We start from the raw sequence: 23865 nt of genomic DNA on the forward strand, positions 1-23865 counted from the left end.
GCAAAAATTAAAAAAAAGAAAGAAAGAAAGAGGGAGAGAGAGGAAGAAAGAAAAAAGGATAGTGTGAAAAAAAAGAAAGAAAAAAAAGAAGAAAGAAAACGGAGTGTAGTTCAACTTACAGCATCCATAGATTATTAAATTAATTGTTCTCATCTAGTTAGTTTACTGATTCCTGCAACAAGCAATGCTGATGAAAGGCTATCTCATTTATTTGGTTAATTCGTTGTCATGTTAAAACTTAATTGCTTCTACGCAATACATAATTAATTTTTACTATGTATTTCTTAGTTGTGATATGGAGCTAATGTAGTTTTCTCTTATTTTGCGACGTTTAAGAACTTGAAAAAGAAGAAATTTGACTAAATGTTTAAATTTACATTACTGAATCTCGCTTATTACAAAAATATAATTAAATGCATAATAAGCACGCTTTTTATACATTTCAAAAACAAAAAGCTACTAATGTTGCTTTCTTACTGTTGCTGTGTGATGGCTAAAGGAGATATCCTCTCTGCCCAGCCTTTCATGAATTTTGGCTCCCTGAATATCCAAAGAAATACGAGCAACAGAAAGAGAAAGAATACAGCTGCCTCATGAAAACTGGAAAAAAAAAGGTTACAATGCATTTACAATTGGAAGTTACAGCACAATTCTTATTTCATACAAAAATATTGCAAGCAAGTTTTTGCAAAAAACTTAGATTTGCTCAAGAAGTATCTCTTTTATCAAATAAATTTGCATTTTCATTTTAGTTTTCCGTAATAATATTTAAGTTTTTTCGTTCAATTCACATAAAATAAATGATTTTCAGAACTGAAGAATATTCCCTTTCACTTGCTTAAATAAAAAAAGAAAACTATTCATATAATTATCATTCATGAAATATTGTTTTTAAAATGCGAGAACACTCAATTTTAAACTCACTTAAAGAGTTAACGTTTTTCTAAGGGCTTGAAAGCGTACTCACTTTGCTCCAAGTGCCACCAACACCAGGCTAAACCTGAACACATTTTGGACTGTTTCGAACTTATATGGGAAGAAATTCAGCCATCTCCTCTTCTTGTTTATGATATTCTGAACGGCAAAGTATTCGTCAGACCAAATGGGAGATAACCCTCAATTTTACATGTTTTTTGGTGTTCAAATTTAAGAGAATTTTTAGATTTGATCGATCATCTTCAAAATTAATAAAATTCGATATGAGCATATAACAGGGATGTAAGTAGAAAGGCATTTAGCGTTTATCTCATTTTAACGCATGGTCTCATGGAGCTCATCTGATGGCCGAGTCCAGTGCCGTTCCTGGGGTGGCGAACGCCTGCTTGCAAGAATAATTTTGTGCGCCCCTATATACTATGCTTAAATTTTGATGATAAGGCCAATTTTCATAATCATTTTTAGTTTGAGGTTTAAACTGAATAGTTTCCTTATAGACTAAAGTCACTTTAGTGTAAGTGTTTGATTATGAAAATGGGAGTAATAAAATAAAACAACGTAAAAATATGACAAAAAATTTATTTTCGACATCAAATAAAATAGACTATTAACGTACAATATAGATCATAAATAAAACACGTCCATTCGGCAATTAACAAAAAATCTAATATAACTCAATTCACTCAACTGAGTGAATTGAGTTAAAACTCTCAAACGGCGCTCAACGCAAACAAATCCGTTGACTTGAAAATGTGCAAGATCTGTCTAATACTTAAGTACCTAATTATCAAATAACAAGGTAGTTTTAGAACATAACACGTCTTGCTTTTGCAGATGCAAGCTCATTGATCATTTCATTGCGATCGACTTCTTATATTAGTTTACTGTTTCTTCCTGTAATCAAGGTTTACAGCTTTGCTATAATTTGATTTATAATAATTTGCTATAATTTGATTTTTTTCGAATAGTTGAATTTGGCGCCCCTTAAATTGGGCGCCTGCGTGCGGGGCATTCGCTGCATACCCGCCAGGAACGGCACTGGCCGAGTCTCTGAAAACTGAAGGTATTCGCAAGGTGTAATGGGCAATCAGATCTCTGTCTAATATAACTATTGTCTGCGACTATCTGAGGAAGGTGCCTACAACTTTTTTATTTCATTTCGAAAATTCTCCAGAACTTGATAACATCAGAGTTGTTATATGAGCACAGCCAGAAACGTGTTAGGGTGACTAAAAAATTTCGGGAAATTTTCCATGTCTGGCGCATTGCGAAATGACAGTGACAGTTTGCTAAGAACAGAAATTTTCCAATTATCCTACGATATATGTTGCATGAAATGTTTTTTATTCGATATTTGGTAGTAGTGTAATCGAATAGAAAAATACGCTTAACATATTGAGTTAAAGAAATTAAAAAATTGAAACTTAAAAATACAAATTTAAAAAAAAAAGATTTTTTCTATCTACCTGATATACTGCGCAGAGAAATTATTTTTATTTAAGCAACACAGTAACTGCCGTAAGAGGTATACAGAACTTACGTCATTGATCCAAGCGCGTCTAATCGAGATGATATTACCCTCTTTATGTTCTTGTTCTCTTCATCATCTTGCTTTGATCTGCAATGAATTTAAAATACTATCTCAGAAAAATCGGATCTACGTTGAACCATATTATCGAGAAATTTGCTACAATCTTTATGACGTGTTAAAATTAAACACGTTTCGACTCAAATGAATCATAGGATCATGCAATCAAGTTTAACTGCAAGTCCGAAGAAAATATGCATTATGTATACAATGTATGTGTAGATTGTAGATGTAGATTATGTATACAATGTATATTAATTTGTTGTATTGTTATATTGTTAGATTATTACACAAATGTATATTTGTAGATTATTTTTTACTGTTTAAGAGATTTTTTAAAATGAACAAATAATATAAATGTAGTATCGATTTATAATTATAAATCAATCATGATTAGTTTAAATTAGCCGATAAAATCTTCTGTTTTTACGAAATTGTAAATAGAACAAATACTGACACAAAAATGTAAAACAAAAATATATTATATACTTGCAGGAGGGAAGATAAAGTAACTGCAGCAATAGCCAGCCAACAAAGACACATGCTATCATTCCAGGAATATTATACAACATCCACGAAGCGAAGGTGACTTCTGTGGTTTCTGGATACATTCTGCAATATATTGAAAGCGGTATACATTGTTTAATAAATTCAATTGGATACCTTCAAATGATATCATTATTGATAAATCGTAGCATTTGTTATTCAGAGGCCAATGAGGTTCGACACACACGCATGACATTGCTTACATATATCCAATTGAATCTGATTTTAGTCACATGGTTAGGTATAATGATTTCACTTTTTGTCGCGTTAAATGTACCAAATTATCATAAAATTGTGTATGATAGTTGAAACTCTATGTCACGAGCTTCGATAACATGAGTTTTTCGGTATCACGAGGAAATCAGAATTCACCTCACACTGCTATATGCCTCTTTCATCCGTATATATTTCTCGATTACAGAAGAGAGTTTTGATCAGCAATTTTTTTTACGATTTCCGAAGAATTTAAAATTCTTTGGGAATCTTGAAAAGTCTTAAGACCTGTTGTTGGTTGATGAGCATGTGACAAGTATTTAACTTCATCACGGCATTTTTTTTAAAAATAATTTGTTCCATTTGTTTTCTTGAGCCATCGACAAGTAAGTTATAATTGCCAAACTGTGCCTGTAATCTAATCTGCTCAAAATTTTTATAACTTCGAAATTTTTTCCTTGTTAAAAATTTTATTAATATTCTTTGAGCGAGAGCATTAGGAACGCGACCTTCACACATGCTTCAAGTTATTAAAAAAATAAAAAATAACTTACAAAGAACTAAACACTGCCAACAATTATTTATATTCTAGATAAAGTCCTATTCCTGCCATGACAGTGAGAATAAAAATCGCCTGCTGCTATTAAAAAAGTATCATTTACAATTACTGATATTTATGAAGAAATCACAAACTGATATTTATGAAGAAATAGTTTTTCTACGCTGAAATAGCCTGGTTGGTAGGGCATTGGACTCACATTCGTGAGAACGGGAGTTCAAATTCAGCCGTCCGAAGTCTCCCCGAGTAGTAAATGGTAACTGGTGCACGTTACATCTGTCAAGTGACAAAGTCCTCCATTTTTCCATAACAAATTATACCTGTGGGTGTGCTGAATTAGAGATTGATCGTTCTCTGGTTCCGGACAAAATTACGATCTGTGGATGAATAAATGGATGTATGTCTGAGTCCCGCCCTATAAGCGAATGTGACGTATGGGTGGGGCAAAAGTCGAATTTTTGGCCATAGATGGCGCCACTGGAAGTGAAGAACAATAACACTCTTGCCTTAAGGGCTTGCGAGAACAACAACAATAGTTACTCTGGACAATATTGTTTTAGTATGTGATGATTAGGAAAAGTCCTTTCCCTTTCCTTCCCGTTCCTTTCCCTTTTTAAGTAAATACATCAACATCATATACGACCAATTGAATTGTTAAAAATGTGTTAAATTCGATATCAATTCCACATATTCGATATCAAGTCATTTTTATTGCCTTCTTTCGAGTTCGTAATATAGAGATTTAGCTGCATTTGCTCGAAGCATAATGTAATATACCATGATAACAATTTAAGTAGATAAACATAATGTGATTCATTAACTAACTAAATATTTTAATTATTGACAATCGGGAAATTTTTTAAAATAATTAACATTCACTATTGCTCAAAATGAAACAAAATGATAATATATCACAAGTGGACAGCAAAGAGAAAAATTTAATGTCCTTGAAAATTAAAAACCTCCTAATAATATCACTATTACAGTATTTAGTAATATAAATAACATTTAATTTTTAATTAAATTGGAAAATTGGATGAAATTAGATAGGATATTCTGATTGACCTCTGACAATATATATATAATGGAATTTATTTTTATTAACTCTGGAGCAGATTCTATGTCAGCCTAAACAAGGCGATCTTAACTATATTCTTATTCTGACTTAATTAATTGGAATGTTAATAAAGTGTATCGAAAAATCTCACTCTTCAATGAATCCTTTCAGTATCATGTTAGGAGAAGTGCCAGTAATGGTACCAGTTCCACCACAGTTTGCAGAATATGCTATACTCAGTAGCAAAGCCATGTGCAGCTTATCGTAATTTTTATCAATAAGCACTAAAAAAAATAACATTATTAATTTATGCAATAACATTTAAAAATACTGTATAGTATTGTTGAAGTACTGGAAAAATCTTGATACACACATTTTCTTTCAGAAATAAATAAAAATAAATATTTTTCCCTGATTGCTATCAATTGCAAGATAATGATTTTTTACTCCAAAATACAGCAAAATTTAAATCTTAGAATTAAGAATAATGACTTTCTCAAAAGAAATTATTTCCTTTGTTTCGTATTAGCTATAATCGTAAATAATATAAGATGTTTCGAGATGTGTATGGATTAAAAATTCCTAGATAGTGATTTATTGTTAAATGTGCAAAATGTAATAGGCAATGTTAGCATGGTTCTATCAGAAACAAAGGATACATGGTTTATTTGGACCTCATCATTAAGAGGCTCAACACACTTAATTTAAATTTCAAATTAAATAAACAGTGTTTCATAAAATTAAATTTCATATTTTGAGATAATTATATTGGATCTAAAGGCCCTTAATCCTAAATTCTTCAACGCTGTGCTTCATGGAAAAAAACAGTCCTTACCATCCTTGCAAACACTTTCTAGATTTTGCCGATTTGTCAATATTTTTGTTTTTTGAGATGAAACAGCGGTCCTTTTGATTGATTTTAGCAAATACAGTTCATGATTTACACAGGTCACAGATATTAGAAACAATAATACCCAACGACATAATCATTTTTATGTTCTAATCTTAATTTTAAAAAGGAGTGTTTTACGTTAGGAAGTTTTTCCTTTACCTAAATCATCAGTAGACGTCGTCAAGTGTGCTCTTTGGTTACTTGTTCTGAGTTCTGACATTATAGCATCTACAATGGGCACCATCATTGCTGTTGTTGCTGTGTTGCTGATCCACATTGAAAGGAACATGGTTGTTAACATGAACCCCAACATGAGCCTAGTGGAAATGTATAACATTAGATTGTTATTTATTTATTTTTTATTTAAATTTATTACACAACTCTTCATGTTCCACAAAGTATAAAATGAGGCTTACAGATGGAAGTGACTAAACTACAATTGTAAGATAAAAAGAAACAGAACAAAATTAAAAGTTGTTGTTGTTGTTGTTGTTGCTTATCCTCTAATTGTCTGACGAAGTCAGACAAGATCCAGTAAGTTGTTGACCCTCAAAAAGTCGATTACAAGAAGTGGAGAAGCATATAAGTCCTCCTTGGAAAGGCCCAAGCAGTCGAGGATATGTTCTGCTGAGGCCTGCTGGGCTTCACATTTAGAGCAGACTGCATAAGTCTTTTTTCCTTTAAAGTACGAGAGACTGTTCGTGTGTCCGCTTGCCAGTCTGGAAATAGCTGTTTGAGATGCTCTATCACCTACATGAACAAGTGAAGAGCCCGGTTCCTTGGCCGCATACCAATGATGAGAGGGAGGGATCCTCCACTTTTTTGATAAATGAAAATAAAAGTTTAAGTCGTAAACAAAACTTTAGTGCATTTAGCAAACAAGGACAAAACAGGTGGCCAAGAAATACATGAGGTGTCTCAGTTCCTTTTTTAAGCTTTCTTTTTGACTTGAATGTAATTACAATAAAATATAATGTGTTCTACAGTTTCAGCATCCTGATCACAAGAACAAAAACTACAATTAACTAAATTAAGCCTAAACAAGTAGTTGCAGGAATTTCCCTATTCTGTAGGAATCTCAGTTAATTTAAAGTCAGAAAAAAAATTTCCTACAATTGAACCATTGAAAAATAGTAGGAAAAATCTTTTAGTCCACACAGCTTTTGGAACAAAAAAAAATGGGTTTATAAAATGTGCGGGATTTAAAAAAAGGATTGCTTCTTTTCAAAGCCAGTTTATACAGCTCCATCTTAAATTTTTAATTTCAATTACATTTAATGTTTGGAGTTAGAGCGAGGAGTACGGAATAGTATTGAGTAAGAGCAAATTTTAATAAGTAAATCACGATAAACTTCATAGTTAGAAAAAGCTTTTGCTGTATGGAAAATGTTCTCTTATAAATGCTTTTTAATTCAACGAAAAGTAAAGAGCTTATTAAAGATCTTAATTTTTTTTATATTTGTTTTTCTTAAGCTTGCTTGTCTTGATTAAGTCTTGATTTTTGATTAAAAAATCTTACTGTAAATTAGAGAAAGGAAGATATCATTCTTACATTCTTAGTTTTGTAAAAAAATGAAGGTAAAAATTGAAAACGTTTTATTTAAACACAACGCATTAGATTAATTAAGGCAAAAAAAAGCTTTAAAAATTTTCGGAAAAATTTACCTAAATTACAATAGCTCCAAAATTACTTTTTACACAAAAATAAGTTCTCACCGCAATATCATTTACCCCCGAAATACTTATATAAAATTGAGTAACAAAATTATTTTTTTATTCGTCTTGGAGGTCCCACCCCCAGCATGGTATTTTTTACTACACGTTTTACAGTTGATAATTATTGAACTATTCATCAAATTTCAATTTTTTTTATTCTCTTATACTCCTTGTACATTTTTCTTCACCTTCGTATTTTCTAGGCCTTGTAATTTTTACGCAGCAAAACAAAATATGGCATAAAGAAAAAAAGGTAAAAAAGAAGAAAAAAAATTGCACAAAATCACTTAAAAAGGCTTAAAATTGGCACTTTGAATAAATTTGAATTTCAAGAAACTCGTTTTACGTTCGTAAACAAAAATGGCCCTTTACCCACTCCAAATTTCAACTCAGCAGTTGCAATTCTATGGCCTACAAATCTTTCTAAATTCGCAATGTCTAAATTCTACAAATTCTACAAATTCGCAAAAAATTCAAGGATTTGGAATCGGAAAACTAAGTTGTGGAGAAATTACGACCGATCGCCCTCTAATGGTGGTTTTCTCAAGTAAAGATAAAAGAAATCTCTTCATTAGATTTTAATGGCTGTATTAAGAGGGAATCCACATTTTTAAGAAAGTATTTAGTATATAGGGATGCAAGAAATGGAGGTATGAAATAAGCTAAAATACCACTTTGCATCTGAGCCTATATGCTTCAGAACTTTTAAAGCAATTCTTTCGTGTAATCCGCAGTGTTCCACAGCAACTGCAACAGCCAAGCCTCCTACAAACATCATCAATATTTCCTGGAAACAAAAATAATGTAACGTAAAATAATGTTATGAAAAGCAATGTAATATATAATGCATGAAATCATCACTTTTTATTTTTTATTCTAAAAATACTTTTTTACCGAATTATTACTTTTTTAAATGTTATTTTAGCATTACGTTTCAAAATTTAAAAAATATATATGATAGAAAGAAATTTTTGTTACAAAAAAATGGCAGTATATTAACTTTTAATCACCTTATAAACAACGACAACTTTGATCCTCATAGCACCATCCGGGAGAGGGCAAAGGCATAAAAAAGAATTTTCTTCGTAAAATATGGAACAATTTTATAATAAAAATAACAAAATGATGGGTGTAAAGTCAAATAATTCTCTTTCGAAGTAAAGTTTAAACTTACTAAAATAAACAATGAGATAAAAAAATATTTTTTTAAAAATTTTGTTTTAAATGAAAATTAAACTAAATGAAATAAAATGTTTAGCCAAAGACAGATTATTAAAAAATGCAGCGACACGTTCGAAGTGACCAGGTTGATATTATCACAGTCATTCCTAGTTTTTAGGGACATTCCATCTATCATTTTCTATCTATCAAGATTTTATCTAGCATTTTAGAACTAAACATAAAATATCTTTATTATAACGAAAAATGAGATGTCATATAATTACAACAATTTAATACCTTTTCATTTTGTGCCAAAATGTCAACAGTCCACGATAATAGACTTAAGGATTTTCTGGAAATCGAGACGTTTCTGATTTTTACTAACCTTCATGTAGTTGGAGCAAACTTCCGATGCATCTAGAATTCCAAATAGGGGCATCAAAAATACCGGCATGAGAGCTGTTACAGTAATGTGTACTGGCTCCAATATCCAATAAACGGCCATCCATAGAAGAATAAAAGCGCATTGTGATTCCTGAAACCAATTTAAAATAATATTATCAATAATTAAACCCATTAAGGGGTCTGTCCCACCACACGGAGCTACTGCACCCCGCTCTAAATGTCTTCAACTTTTAAGAAGTTTATTGTTTAACTGTTGATTTTTATTGATTCAAATTATATTTTTTATAAATTATAATTTCCTTTATCATTATTTTAAATGATTTTTTCTGAAAATCGAACTACAATAAAAAAGTTAAAATCATAAAGAATAGTAAATAAAATTCGCGATTTTTTCAAACTTAAGGAGTATTTTCATGGTGAATGTGGTTTGATCGTTTTACTTTAAAGACACCAATAAAATTCTCAATTTATAAATTTATATATTGCCGATGCAGTGTTGGAAAATATTTTGTATTACAATGAAAAGTTTGTTTTTAAAATAAATGATTTCTACATAAAATCGTTTATTTATGACAAAAAAAGATGGAAAAATATCTTTACTTTTCTTTTAACATAAAAACTGATTAAAATTTTCAGTTTGTTTTCAAGTGTCATCGTCAGAAAAGTTAAGAGCGGACTCCAAAAGCTCCGTGTCGGGGAACTGATCCAATATCATTAAATAACATCGTAAAATTATCATGTTGGAAAGTAAGCTGAGTGTTAAGTTCTAAAAATGTAACATTTGCTTAAAAAAGTGCATAATATTTAGACTTTTATTGACTGAAATACTATTGCATAGATATAAGAAGATCTGTAATCATAAATAAATCCTTAGTTATTGACAAGAGTACTAATATTCAAGAGTGAAAAAAAAAACAATGTTATCAAAATCAGCTGATTTTGTATCTGGGTAAATGAAAGTTTACTCAATTAAATATTTTACTTATGGTGAGGAAATCATTTAAAGCCATTTTATTTGTAGAATATGAATATAAGGTGTTTCTACAACTAATTCACAAATAAAAAGTTATTTGGAAACGTTTTTCAATTTCGTATAACAATTAAGTCCAGTAATTATCGCAATCAAAAAGGACGTTTTCTACTGAAAAATTCGGTATTTTTTGGCAGAGAGCTTTATTATGTCATTACAAAGAATACTCGAAAACTTTCCCTCTATTCTTCGTACGCTTTCAGCCTCTTCTTCTTCTTCTTCTATTGGAATGACAGCCCTTTGTAGACCAGAGCCTTCCCTAAGAACCCTCTTCCATTCTGCTCTTTTCTTTTCGATTGTTCTCCAGTTAGTAATTCTTAGGATTTTAAAATCCTCTTCCACATAGTCAAGCCATCTGATCTTAGGCCTACCTCTAACTCTAGGTTCCATTGGTTTGTAATTGAAGATCTTAAATGCCAAGGAAGAAGGGTCCATTCGACAGATGTGCAAGGTTTAAGCGACTTATTTTGATGTATTTGTTGATATCAGCTTCCTTGATTAGCCTATATAGTTCAAAATTATGTCGTTGCCTCCATAAACCATTCCCATTTATATTATCGAAAAAAATTTCTCAAGGCATTTGTCTCAAAGAACAGCAAGCAGGTCTGATTGTGATTTAGTTAAAGACAATGTTTTGGATCCATTAGTTAAGATAGGTCTAATGATTGTTTTACTTAGCATTATTTTGGTTCGTCTTTTAATTAATTTTGACTTTAGGAATATTAAGCCATGAAGGTATTGATTAGCTGCTATAATGCGTCTCTTTATTTCTGTGCTTATATCGCTTAAGGATGTATATGAACCAAGATAAGTGAAATTGTCAACAAGTTCGAATTTAGAATTTCCGGTTTCTGAAAATTTGTAACTTGCAAGTTTTAATAATTGGCATGTATTATTTGGTCGTGACTTTATTAACAAATAGATGAATCTTTTCTGAAGAATTCTTTAAAGCGGTAATTGATTCCAACAATGCTTTTTTTTTCTGTGCTCTTTCCCTTTATGTGAAGAAAATGGCAGAAGTAGGGATTTGGAGAACGAATTGAATTTCTTCTAAACAAGCAAGTGAGGCGTTGTGAAGTTACATGATAGATTACACCCCTGTCCGTAAATGAAAGATAATTCAGAATCACACGGAAATTGAATTGGAATCATCACACACATCTTCAAGAATTATAATCAAATTACAAGAAACCATCAAATGACGTCGAAAGCACGGCGCAAGGACGTGAGTGTAAAAGAGAGGTAAATAATCAATGGCGGCAAAGAAGTAAAATTAATAAGAAGTTTTGTATTCTGCTCAGGGTAGTAATCGAATCTATGAAACAGAAAACGACTACGGATGATTTATTGCTTGGTAGAATTCTCAGCCACCTGGAACGTAGACATACTCAGATGGAAGTATCTGAGGAATTTGTAATTGCCCAAAGTGTTATCTCTAGGTTTTATCAACGATTCCAAGGTGATGAAAATATCAGTTGACGCTGCACAACAGTTTGCCTCCGAGTTACAACATTGATTGAAGACCGGCCTTTAGCAGTAACTGCTGAAAGAAGAAGGCGGAACACAGCATCCGATCTGTCTCGTCAGCTATCTGCAGCCATGAATACCCAGGTAAAACGTGTACAAATGTTTGGAAAATATTGGTCCATATGCTCGCAGGCCTGTCAGATGTATTCCGTTCACAGCAACTCAACTTCACCAGTGATTAGTCTGGAATATAGAACATACAATGAGTCCAGGTTTAGCTTGCGATCTGATTCATGTCAAACTTTTATATTGTGAACGCCAGGTACCCACTGTCACCAAGACAACATCACTGAAAGACACCATTACGGTGGAATTATACAGGGTTTAAGAGCAGGTCTCTATGCTCAAATTGGAACCATGGCTGGCCAAATTTATCGGAACCTCATTCGGGAAGAACATGTACACTAGTTTAGAGTCGTGTCTGTGGATGAGAACGCCGTAACCATAAGCAAACGTCATGCACGAGCGCCTTAAATCTCCGAATGGAATGACTAGTATTCTCTCTTGACTTGAATCAGATACAGCATGTGTGGGACATGCTTGGATGACGAGTTGCAACCCGTCAACCTCCTCCTACATGAGTACCAAAACTTGAGTGGAGTAATTTTCCTCAAGATCAGCTCTAGATAATTTCGTACTCAGCATGCCTAGACGTTGTACGTACTGTATTTCATCGCAAAGAAGACATACAATGTATCAACCATCATACCGACCCTGTAATTTTAAGTTTTTTCTCTGGAGCTGTTTTTAGGTATCTCCAAGAAGCAAAAATCTTAATTTTTATGATCTTTATCATGCATACACCATACTATTTGCTCCTTATCTTCTGCTTAATAAATAGGCTTTATGACTAAGTCAAGTTTGTTTTGTTTCTGAACCTTTATTTGTTTATTTATATTATCATCAATTTATGAGCAGTACACTATATACAATTACACTAATTATCATTAATTAGTGTAAAAGAAACTAATACCACGACAATCAGGCTAATAGCTTACAAGTTATAAGGGTACGAAATTAACTTGTACCTTTTTAAGTGTCTGATATAGTTATAGATGCATTGTTATGTATTTTTTCATTGAATTGAAAGACTATAATATCCGACTCAACAGGACAAATAATTCGAAAATCTGCAGCGTATTTATGCATAAAAAAGTAGGGGAGAATGAGGTCAATTGTAACAGGGTACGATTCTAACAGAGCAAAAATTTCGAGTTTTGGATTCTAGATTTGGTTCCTAGGTGGCGCACAAGGTGTATTTAATAAATCTACATGTACCCCCCTGCTGGCAACCATTTTTATGTACTTTTGAAAGAGTTACATCACAAAAGATATTTTTACGTTACGTAAGTACTTTTTTTGGTATTAGAATATTATATTGTAACAAAGTAATTTTGTTTAAACAACTAAAAACTATTAACCGAATATGTAAGTGAACACCTTAATTAACATTTCAAGAAAAAAAGATTAGTTTTGTTAATTAACTAGCATTGTTTTTAACAAATGAAGCTGAAATGGCGTCTTGGGGACGATTGTAATAATAAGTAAAGGGACGATTGTAACCGCTGACAATAAATAATCTTATGTTTACAAACCATTACTTAACTTTTTAAGAACCACCAATAGTTTCCTATATCATTTAGATTATGTTGCATGTGCATTATTTTATTTGTCACCTTTCACAGCATAAATTAAAATTTTTAACCCCTTAAAGTTAAAAGTTTAACCCTTTAGTTCTCTGCTCATTATTATTTTTACTCCTAAAATATCACTACTATTTTGATCAATAAAAAAATATATCACAACTATGATAATATTAATAATTAACTATGTTTTAGTTGAATTTATGAACTGTTACTATTGACCCCGTCTTTGGGGACAATTGTAACAAGTGCACGACTGTCAAAAATTGTTAATAACTAGTATAATAACATTTAAAATAAGGTTTTTTTCTTTTCTAGTAGAGGATAGTCTATTTTACTCGTCGGTCAATTAATACTAATAATATATTGGATTTTTTGTTAGTTAAAAATAGTTAAGTAAAAAATGTTACAATTTACCCCACTCTCCCCTACTTTTGACGTTTACATAAATACATGAATATAAAGAAAAGAATGAATATAAATACATGAATATAATCATGAATTTTGAAATATAAATTATTTTAAATGAAAAAGAAAAATGTTGCAATCGTAATAAATTAGTCATCTGAATGCAACTATTATAAAAATAAAGAAATAACTAAAATTAAAATTTTAGAAAATTGTGATGAGAGTTTAAATTTTCTTTCTGATTTAGAGAATAACCCCCATCTAAATGAATACCTAAAGCTTTAAATATAATTGTAATTTATATAATGTAGTTGAGTTAAAAGAACTTTACATTGTTAAATTAGATAATGCTTGTTAAAAGAGTCATGCAATGTTTAAATAAAGCAAGATGGTATAAATTTTATACTTATTATTGATTCAGCAACTCACTATTCACTCAATTAAATCCTTTACTTTATTACCTTCATTTAAATGCAGGAAACCCAAATTATTATTGAATAGGTAAAATTCGAAATATCTTTGTTGTGTAAGCATAAGATACGAACATTAATCATTCTTTCACAATGATATGTTAATAATGATTGTGAAAGATGCTTCTCAAATATCTTTTTTGGTCTATGTGATCTTTTCGATAATTAACAATTTTCTTCAAAAAGTGTTGCAGAAAGCCGCATTTTCTCTAAAGATAGTTAATTAAAAAATGAAAGTTGTGAAATTTTGAATGAAAATAGAAAAATAGTACCGGTGACAAAAATAAAAGCAATACAAAATGTACTCTACGTGTTATCTTCGCAAAATAAAATCTAATTAAGCTAAAAAAAATATTGCTCGTAAATTTATATTATATCAAACATTTTTAAAAATTAAACTTTTGATGATTTCTAAACTTTAGGGTTCTCATTTACCGTGTTTGCAATTTTTCTGAAAATTATTCATGAATAAAAAAATATTTGAAGAGAAATATTAAAAAAAGAGTATGTTTAATGAAGATAATGTTTAATGATCAGAATGTTTAATGGAGAGAATGATTAATGACGTACCTGTTTGATGAAAATAATGTTTAATGAAGAGAATATTTAATGAAAAGGATTTTATTAAATTAGAATGTTTTTTTTTTATTGGCGGGATTTTCATGCAGTCAAAAATTATTCTAAATAGGCATTTTTAAAGGAAAAAATGATATTAAATTATTCAATTTGGTTTTCTCAAATCAATCGGGGAAACATTTTCGTAAAAAATAAATTATTTACGATTCGGAAGTGTTTGAAGGCTATTTTTTATTATAATTGTTTTACAACTTTATAAATGCAAGAATTATTTTACAATAATTAATACCAAATATTTATAATATAGAAAACTCTCTATTATACTCAAATAGAGTACAATATTATTTTTAAAAAAGTAATGGTTTTTTAAAATAAAATGCACAAATTATTTTTTAATAAAAAGGAAAAAAATTACATTTAAATAGTCATCGACTATACTTACTCTCCTCTTTAAATTTATCATTTCATCAACTTTCTATTAAGTCAATACGCAAAAAATAAGCGAAATACCTTGAATTACTTTTGATATAATAGTAGGATTTTCATCTAAATGGTTGAAGGGGGTGAACTCAAATATGCTAATTAGTAATGCAGACAATATTTTAAGTTACGAAATATAACTTAAAAAGTTTTCGAGACTCCTAAAAAGTAAAATTAACATAAAGGAATCCAAACTTTCTACCACATTTCCCAGATTGTGGCTACCCCCTATAATTTGGAGCTTAAAAATAATCATACGTGGAACAAAAGTAATGTTTATTCAGAGTAAGTAAGTTTTCGTGTCTGATTTCGTGACTTAAAATATCGTCTGCACGAAATAATTAGTTATTTGAGGTCACCCCCTCAAATCATTAAAATTGTGAAAATTCAATCATTAAATCAAAAGTCATTCATTAAGTTTCATTTATTTGTTTAATTTTTTTTGTGTGTGCACAGTATATTTCTAAAGTAAATTATTAGAGATTGTTGATGAAATATATACATGAAAAACTTAACTTTTTCTATTCACATTCGAGAAAAAATTTTTATTTGTCTTTTCCCCGGTTTATTAAGTGAAATTAAAGTTAGTTAAAACTTATTAAAATTATGTAAAATTAAAACTAGGCTCTTCATGATATATTTATTAAACCTGTTTATGTTTTTTTTCTTCATTAGAAATTTTTATAAGTTGTAGTACACCGATGTAGAAAGAATCCAAATATCTGACATATTCTGATTTTTTTAAGTTGTTTTAAGAAATATATTAAACAATCCAATTATTTTTTTCTTAAAAATAGCAAAACTGAATAAAAAAAAATATGGATGGTGCTAATTCTGAATAGTTTTGACATTATTTTCTCCACTTGTTGCAAATTTGGCTCATTTAAATACAGATAGAGTAAGATAAAACATCGGATAAACAAAAATAAATTTGACGATCGTAAGTTTTTAAATTCGCATTACTACAATATCAAAACGTAAAGCATGCAATAAATCATAATAAAATGTAGGATATAGCATTGTTCTCTCACTACAAAAGTGGAAAAATAATCGAATTTTGGTTTATTTAGTTATTTTAAGAATCCTTTTGAGTCCAAATTAACATTGGTATATTGTACCACGAGACACATAAACTAACAGTTCTAATGATTCTGGAATAAATGTTTTATTAAATAACAAAACAATAACTTACTTTATAAGAAGAAAATGCTAAAGGTGAAAGTACAAACGGAGTCAAAAGACTTGCAATCCATTTAAGTTTTCGAGACTTCATGGTCTGGACATGTTATGGTCACGTTTGTAAAAATGTTTGACCTTTGACAAGCATGATAGTAATGTGGCGCAAATGTTTAAGATTCTCTTATCTGTGATGTTTATTTAAAAAATGACTTATTAGAATCCATTTTGTTGTTTAATATAGATAAAAATAATGATTATTTTAAAATCATTCTTAATTTTTTTTTTCCTGATTCCTTGGAATTGTAACTTCATTCAAACTTCAGAGATAGTTTGAATTCCCACATTAATTTTTTTATTTATTTCCCATTTAACATGAATTAAAAGCTAAGAATGTAATTTTTTTAAGGATGTAATTTTGCTTCAGAAATAAAAGTTATGATCATAAAAAACTTCACTTTCAACATTATTGAGAAACAACATTCATCATTAGAAACATAAATTTACGGCCTGGATAACCTTGCTGGTAGAGTACCATGTCCGTGATATTGTGATTTCGATCCCCTCCGGCCGTATATTCTCCGAGTACAAAGTGAACACTGGTTTACGCATGTCGGGGTCACAAAATCCTCCAATTCCCATAGCAAACCAATACCTCTGGTGGTACTGGATCAAAGATAGATGATGCTTTGGTTCAGATCAAAATTACGATCTGCGGATCGATGGATGGTGTGTGAATCTGTCCTCTCTGTAAAACAGAGGATGTGACGTATGTGTGTTGTCTCTGGATCATCCTTAGGGATATTTCCTAAACCGTCCCTAATAGCCCATTGTGCAGCTATAGTGTGAAGTATATAAAAAGTACAGAGAAACATCAATTTTATAAAAATATGAGTGAAACATTTCATCGTGTCAAGTTTTAGCCCAAATTATTTCAACTTATATATTTCAATGCAAAATTTATTTAGACTTGAATTGCGGTAGATGTTGAACATTTTAAAATTATAACAGTTTTAAGAACGTTTGTTTTTAGAAGGATGAAGGAACTTAAATTAGAGCTAAATATGCCATGTCAAATATGCATTTTCTAGCTTGGCAAAATGCCAATTATCCGATGAAAACGATAATTTTTAAATTTTCTTTTATTACAATTGAAGCGAAGCACATAAATGATTCCCAAAATTATCTGGTGATTTATCCACAAATTATCAGGAAAATAATCTGCAAATTGTAATGACCCGATCGTGCAAGGTGGGCTTTGATCTTCTCAAGAAACAGTTACTATGACCCGCTAATTATTTTTATTTCGACACATAAGACCTCAAAATCTGATACTTAAGACACAAAAAACCCTTTTTCTAGACCTTCAATCCAGTTTAGATTTGGCGATTATCAATCCGCGATTATCAATAACGCTACGAGCTACGTACCGCAACATCTCTTGGCACCCTTCTGGCAATCAATTGCGATCGAAGACTGCCTTGACCATATTCTCAACTGGTCACCTAAAATGTCTAACATTCGAACATGGTACAAAAATTTACCCGACTTGTAAAAAATGCTGCGTCCATCCAGTCATACCGAAACATATACTTGATTGAGTCGGACTACCCAGGACGGACTTAACTTCCGATCGCCTTCTTGTCACCGACTTTCTGGCTGTCAACAACTTTTTGGAGTTGATCTGACTAATGTCAGATCTATGAGGATAAGCAACAACAAGCTACGTTATCCTTATAACGCAGCTTGTCCAATATATTCGTTGTCGTTTATTAAAAGTAAATGTTCGGATTATTTTGAGAGCTAAAAAATTTTGAATTTTGACCTGACCATCTCAGCCGTATGCATTTTACCCCGAATTCTCCCATAAATATCTTTTCAGTTCTAGCATACTTACCATGCCCTCATTTGTAAGAGACATGCTTCAAGTTTCACGTGAAAAATGTTGATATTGATCTAATAGAATGCAGCAATTTTGTTTTAAAAAATGCTGATATTTCTGTCTGTCCTTCGAAATATCTAAGCATCGTGAAGCTTCGTGAGTAAAAGTGTTGTTCTCAAAAGAATATAATACAAGTCAATACTATACTCTAGTGCAAGTTAAGAAAAAACCATTATCTCTATGGAGAGAAGAGAGCCAGTTTGCATCCATAAGTGTACGGATGGATGCCAATTTTCCAGCGCAAACGTAAATCAATATCACCAACTCTCGAGACGGTTTGCACTGCATCCTTTTTGTTTGCCTTCTTATTAATAATAGTAACAGTTATAAAAACAATAATTATTAACAAGTTTTAAGAATCAATAAAAATGATATCTGAAAATCGTAACAAATATATGCTTTTCTGTCAGCATTTAAAGAAACTGATTAAAGAATAATGAATATTGTTTGTTGCAGACGATATTTTCTTAGCGAAACAAAAGAAAAGATTCTTTACCCAACATTGGATTTGTTAAGAGCATGTCAGCAAAAGATCCGCTATTTTCAATAATCCAATGAAATCCAATGCTTTGGCAATGTCATATAGATGCTTCTTTTTTTAAGAACAAATGTTCTCTTTATTTATCGAAATATGTCGCCAAGTCTAGGATTCTAATAAGGATAAATTCTATGATATATATCATAAAAGATAGGCCGAATTAAATTTCTGCCAGACGTGTTTAACTTTTAAAAGCTTTTATATTGCTTTAAGAGCACGTTTATATAATTTGATAACGGAATATGAAGGAACTGTATGCAGTCGCGAATAATTACTTAAATACTATATCGCAATTGTCTTTTCTTAACTTGCCAGGGAGTATAGCTTCGGCGACTCTTAGAATTTTTTTATTTGAAGACCTCGAAGGAAGAATGATTTATAGCCATAAAAGCTAAAAATTATTTTGAGCTGAAAAGGGAAGGATTTTTGTACAGTATGGGTCTATCTCCACTGTGCAATAACTCTCGGAGAGAAGCAATTTTTCATGCTATCGAATTGTCAAAGCTTAGTAACCCTTAACATGCAACAGGAGATACAGTCAACATTTTTGGGGGAAAATGTGCATAAACCATTCTTCCCAATTAGTCTTAATTTACGTATAAGTAAATGGTCCAATAATACCAAAAATATCAATTATTTGAAGATTTTAGATAAATCAAGTTTGTAAAATAACTATGCCTAACAAAATTTTTATTGTATTTTGGTGTAAAAATAATTTTTAAACTATTGTGCTAATATATTGTGTTTTTAAATCGTTAAATTTCAAAAAGCATATATTAATAAGTAGAAATAAAAAGGCTAAAGTGTTTAAAAGCAAATTAAAAAATATATCAAGTGATTTTAAGATGCACTTTTATTTGAAAATAAAGGATAGCATATCATATAATATTTTGTTATAAATATTTCTTGTACATACACTAAATATGCTGCTCAATATCTCGTATTAAACCATTACGGGAGACTTTTCTTTATATAAGATGAACACACTACTAAAATAAAGTTTTTTTTTTAAATATAAAATTGAAAACTATTTTGAAAATCATGATAATCAAAAAATACTTCTCTGCATGGAATAGTATATAGAAAATTTATCAAAATGTTTACTTAAAACCGTAATTTATATTATTTTTCTAGATTCAGTTCAATATCTGAAAATTCAAAAACTCGAGACTTATTATATTTGCATTTACATCATTAATGAAAAGTAAATTTGAAATAATAAAAATATGTATGTTTCTAAAATCAAATGGAATTTAAAAGCATATAAGTTCGTTCTTAAAACATTCACACACTTTCAATTTCATTACTATCAGTTTAAATTCGTTTTTATTGTATAATAATCTTAACTTGATTACCCAATAGTTTTTTAAGTTCACCGACGCGGAACGGAAATACAAAATCCGCGAAGGAACTCATAGAAAACACGTGCTGCAGTGTCGTCAGAGTTCCCGATCCAATCCTCGAATCCACCAAAGCTTGGAAGCGTTGTCAGTGAAGTAAAAAAAAAAAATCCAAACAAACTGAAAAAGAGTCGATCTTGTTCTCCGCAATGTGTCCAATTCGTACCTGTTGATATCGTCACGAAGGGAAAACAATAACTACGGAAATAGTTTTAAAATTTTCTTCTGTTTGTTTTACGAACCAATCTTATTTTATCGCGCTTGCTACAATCTCTTTTTTCACTTAAAGAAAAATGCAAACGATTAACTAACTCGAAAACTTTTAATTGCTTTTACAATATTTTAAGGAATATTTTAAGCTAATGGGTGAATTTCTTTTTGGAATTTATTAGCTGAATTCATCTATATACATATTTTTAAAAGTTGAAATCAATTTTTTGTTTTGTTATGTAATGTGATAAAAATGTCGTTTGTGAAAAATTGGAAAAAAGTCTTTAGTATATGGTGGAAACCTGTGATTTCAATTTTAATTCCTCTAGCTCTTCTGCCAATAATTATCTTATATGACTCTCAGGTAAGTGAATTTTTCATATAGCCTTCTGTTTACAATGCATTTTATGTAAGATATTTTAAGATGCCATATGTACTTTAATGTCTGTAGAAATTGAAAAATTTCTTTTATTTGAATATACAATTAAATGACAATGTGTATTTATTTAAAATAATTTGTGATTATTTATAAGTGATTTCGGAAAAAAAGTTTAGTAATTAAATATCAATCTTGTGATGATAATGCGAACGAGATTTCGAATGACAAATTTTATTCAAATTATTTTCAGATGATTGAAATAAAAATTTTACTAAGTATTAAATTTTAAAAAGCGTTTTCTTTTTGTGGCAAGTGCGAATTCGTAATGAAATGTTCAACAACGCATTTGAAAGTATTTTGAATTCTCTAAGAAAATTTATTTTTTATATCAAATCAAAATTTCTAATATTTTTCTTACATATTTAGTTCAGATAAGTACAAGGAATTGAAATTAAAAGCAATTTAGTAATTTGTAAGAAATTCATAGTTTATTTCGTTATTGGTTGTTGCTTTAATTTCTAGTATCAATTTCTATGGAAAACTTTTAATATGGCTATTTCAGGTTTTTGGGAAAATAGCTCATAGTTTGTAAAAGACGTCACGTCATTTGTATGCAAAAAATTTTAAATTGTTTTTAAAAAAATTCGCTATAAAACTAACACGTTACGCAATTTATAGTTTCGTACCAAATAGTGCTTAACTAAATTTATCTAATAAACATTCATTACTTGTGAACAAAACATATGTTTTCAATTATTGGTTTTAATTTAAAAAATCACAAGATTTGTAATAAAGTTTTTATAAAACTTCAACATTTAACCCGAAATTTCTATATGCCAGTTAGAGTTTATTTATTTTGTTTTGTTGGCATATGATAGTGTATATGTGTTATATATACTTTTGCTTTAAATAAAAATAATAACAATTAAACACTATATTAATTTTACATTAGATATCAATAACATTTAAATTTTAATAGAATATTTAAAGTTACCCATTGCAACCAAAATGTTCTAATAAAAGTGCAACTTTTAAATTTATTTTACCTAAATGATAAATAAAGAAAATATGTTTTAAATGATTGTTGCTTGAAAATGAAAGGTTGTAGAGTTAAGTTTTTTCAAATGAAAAACAATCCATCTTGATATGGTAAAGTGAAAAACTAAGATTACTTTAACATTTCGCAATTTATAGCAAAATATGATTTAATAAACTATCGCAATAAGGTATATTTAGTGTACTTACAAAACTTTCGAATTTTAAATGGCTTTTCTTCGAGATAAATGTTGCCTGCTTAACTTCGAATTGAATTAAATACTCAGTTGTTTGAAAGTTAATCCATAAACTTCTAACTAAGAATACACTCTAACATTAAGCTTATTATTTCAATATGATTTTTATTCAAGGAAGCGTTCTATTTTGTAAACTTAAAAGGAGTAGAACGAAATTCCTAATTTTATAAAAGCACGAGTTTTTTTATCACATAAGCTTGAGAATTTTTATCTGGTAATTTTGAAACTTTGTTTATATTCCTCACATTTTAGGTCAAACTCTGGGATTTTGAACCTCTTTCCCTCTTCTTATCTTAATCAAAACTTGTTACATCTGAGCTTTACAAGAATATAAAATTCAAGACACATTTAGAAAATTTTTGTTGACCACTAAACATTAACTAAATGGGTAGATTTCCAAAATTTTAAATGGTTCTAAAAAAGTCCTAAACTTTGACAAGATTTTTTAATACATTTTTTACAGTTCAATTCAAAATAATATTGATCACAGTGTTGTAAGCTTCAGTAATTTGCTAAGAATTGCGAAAACTTATGCTAGATTGAATTATTAGACTAAATTTCAATATCATTACCTTTCTATAGGGTTTTCTGCTTATGAGAATTGAAGGTTTTATTTAGCTTCAGAAATTAAAATAATTAGTGGATTTTAAATTAAAATATGATAGTTAAACTCCACCTTTTAATGAATACATTTGTCATTTTATACAGTTTTGATAATTTAAATTTTTCTTTAAAAATTAGTGAAATGAAGCTTAACGTATAGTCAAGGACATTTCCTCTTTGCAGAATTAAAATTACATATTTCTAGCTTATTCCAGAAAATAATTTAAAATTATTGTTATAAAACAATTTTTTAGAAATAAATATTGCTTTTGAATGTGAACAAAATTTTGAAATATCAACTGTGATTTAAAAGTTGTAAAAATGTTTCAAACTTTAATACACATATATATAATATAGACATCCAGCATCCACATAAAAATAGATTGATACTTGTGTTGGAATATTGAAAATCATTTTTGAGAATTATTATAATATTAAAGAACATTAACTGAAACAAAATTATACGCTAATTTACTTTTTGCATATACTTAGTTACAAAACCAACTTTCAATTTCTGTAAAGAAGGGCTTCTTTTATTTTTCGATTGTTAAAATTTTTTTTTGAAATGAAGATTTATTTGTAAAACTAATATTGTTGACCGAATTTTTTTTATAGTCTACTATTATTTTAGTTCGGATTTTCCGCAGGAGTAGAGAATAACAATCTTCAATTTTTTTAGTTTTTATTTTTAACTAAGGAAATATGGGGAAAAAGTGACTTTAAGTGACCGAAAACTTTTGATTAATTTATTATTTATCACAGAAATATTATTTATCTCATGTAAGTTTTTTTATAGGAGCACACCTGAAACTTTCCCAAAAGTCGGCTTTTCCTTTTTTTCATTTCTTAAAGTACTACATTGCATGCAATAATTATGTAATCTATTTTCCTGTTAGAAGTTTCGAAAGAGTCGCAACAACCAATGCAGAATTTCGTATTATGCACCTCACTCGAATCTTTAATTTCCAGTTTCTTTTTCGGGGAAAACCTTTTTCTAACTTGTTTCATCGGGACAGTCACCGATTTGGAGCTTTTCAAGCCTGCTTCGAAACTGTTCTGACGAGGTCGTTCGAAAACATTTTAAAAAGTTTAATCTTTTTTAAACTTTAAAAGAAGAT

At 29.8% G+C, this 23865-nt stretch overlaps 2 protein-coding genes across 5 annotated transcripts in view; one reads left to right on the forward strand and one right to left on the reverse strand.

Annotated features, from left to right (window-relative positions):
- Positions 1 to 22175, reverse strand: part of LOC107439515 (Na(+)/citrate cotransporter) — a 30447-nt gene extending 8272 nt beyond the window's left edge. The window contains exons 1-8 of one of the 2 annotated variants that reach the window (XM_071177427.2): positions 22098 to 22175; positions 9054 to 9203; positions 8179 to 8294; positions 5951 to 6108; positions 5051 to 5183; positions 3014 to 3136; positions 2477 to 2554; positions 478 to 600 (exon numbers count right to left, since the gene is read on the reverse strand). In XM_071177427.2, the coding sequence (XP_071033528.1) occupies positions 478 to 600; positions 2477 to 2554; positions 3014 to 3136; positions 5051 to 5183; positions 5951 to 6108; positions 8179 to 8294; positions 9054 to 9173 (851 nt within the window). In that variant the 5' untranslated portion in view covers positions 9174 to 9203; positions 22098 to 22175. Of the gene's footprint in view, positions 1 to 477; positions 601 to 2476; positions 2555 to 3013; positions 3137 to 5050; positions 5184 to 5950; positions 6109 to 8178; positions 8295 to 9053; positions 9204 to 16399; positions 16552 to 22097 lie in introns of those variants that run through there. The other variant, XM_016052147.4, reaches the window with a different exon arrangement.
- The window catches only part of LOC107439516 (Na(+)/citrate cotransporter), a 57843-nt gene continuing 54255 nt past the window's right edge, over positions 20278 to 23865 (forward strand). The window contains exon 1 of one of the 3 annotated variants that reach the window (XM_016052149.4): positions 20278 to 20837. In XM_016052149.4, the coding sequence (XP_015907635.1) occupies positions 20727 to 20837 (111 nt within the window). In that variant the 5' untranslated portion in view covers positions 20278 to 20726. The remainder of the gene's footprint in view (positions 20838 to 23865) is intronic. The other 2 variants (XM_016052148.4, XM_071177426.2) reach the window with 2 other exon arrangements.

Source organism: Parasteatoda tepidariorum, chromosome 2 (assembly GCF_982258835.1).
Source record: "Parasteatoda tepidariorum strain Cologne lab strain chromosome 2, Ptep-v5.0, whole genome shotgun sequence".
In the NCBI taxonomy this organism is placed as follows: Eukaryota; Metazoa; Arthropoda; class Arachnida; order Araneae; family Theridiidae; genus Parasteatoda; species Parasteatoda tepidariorum.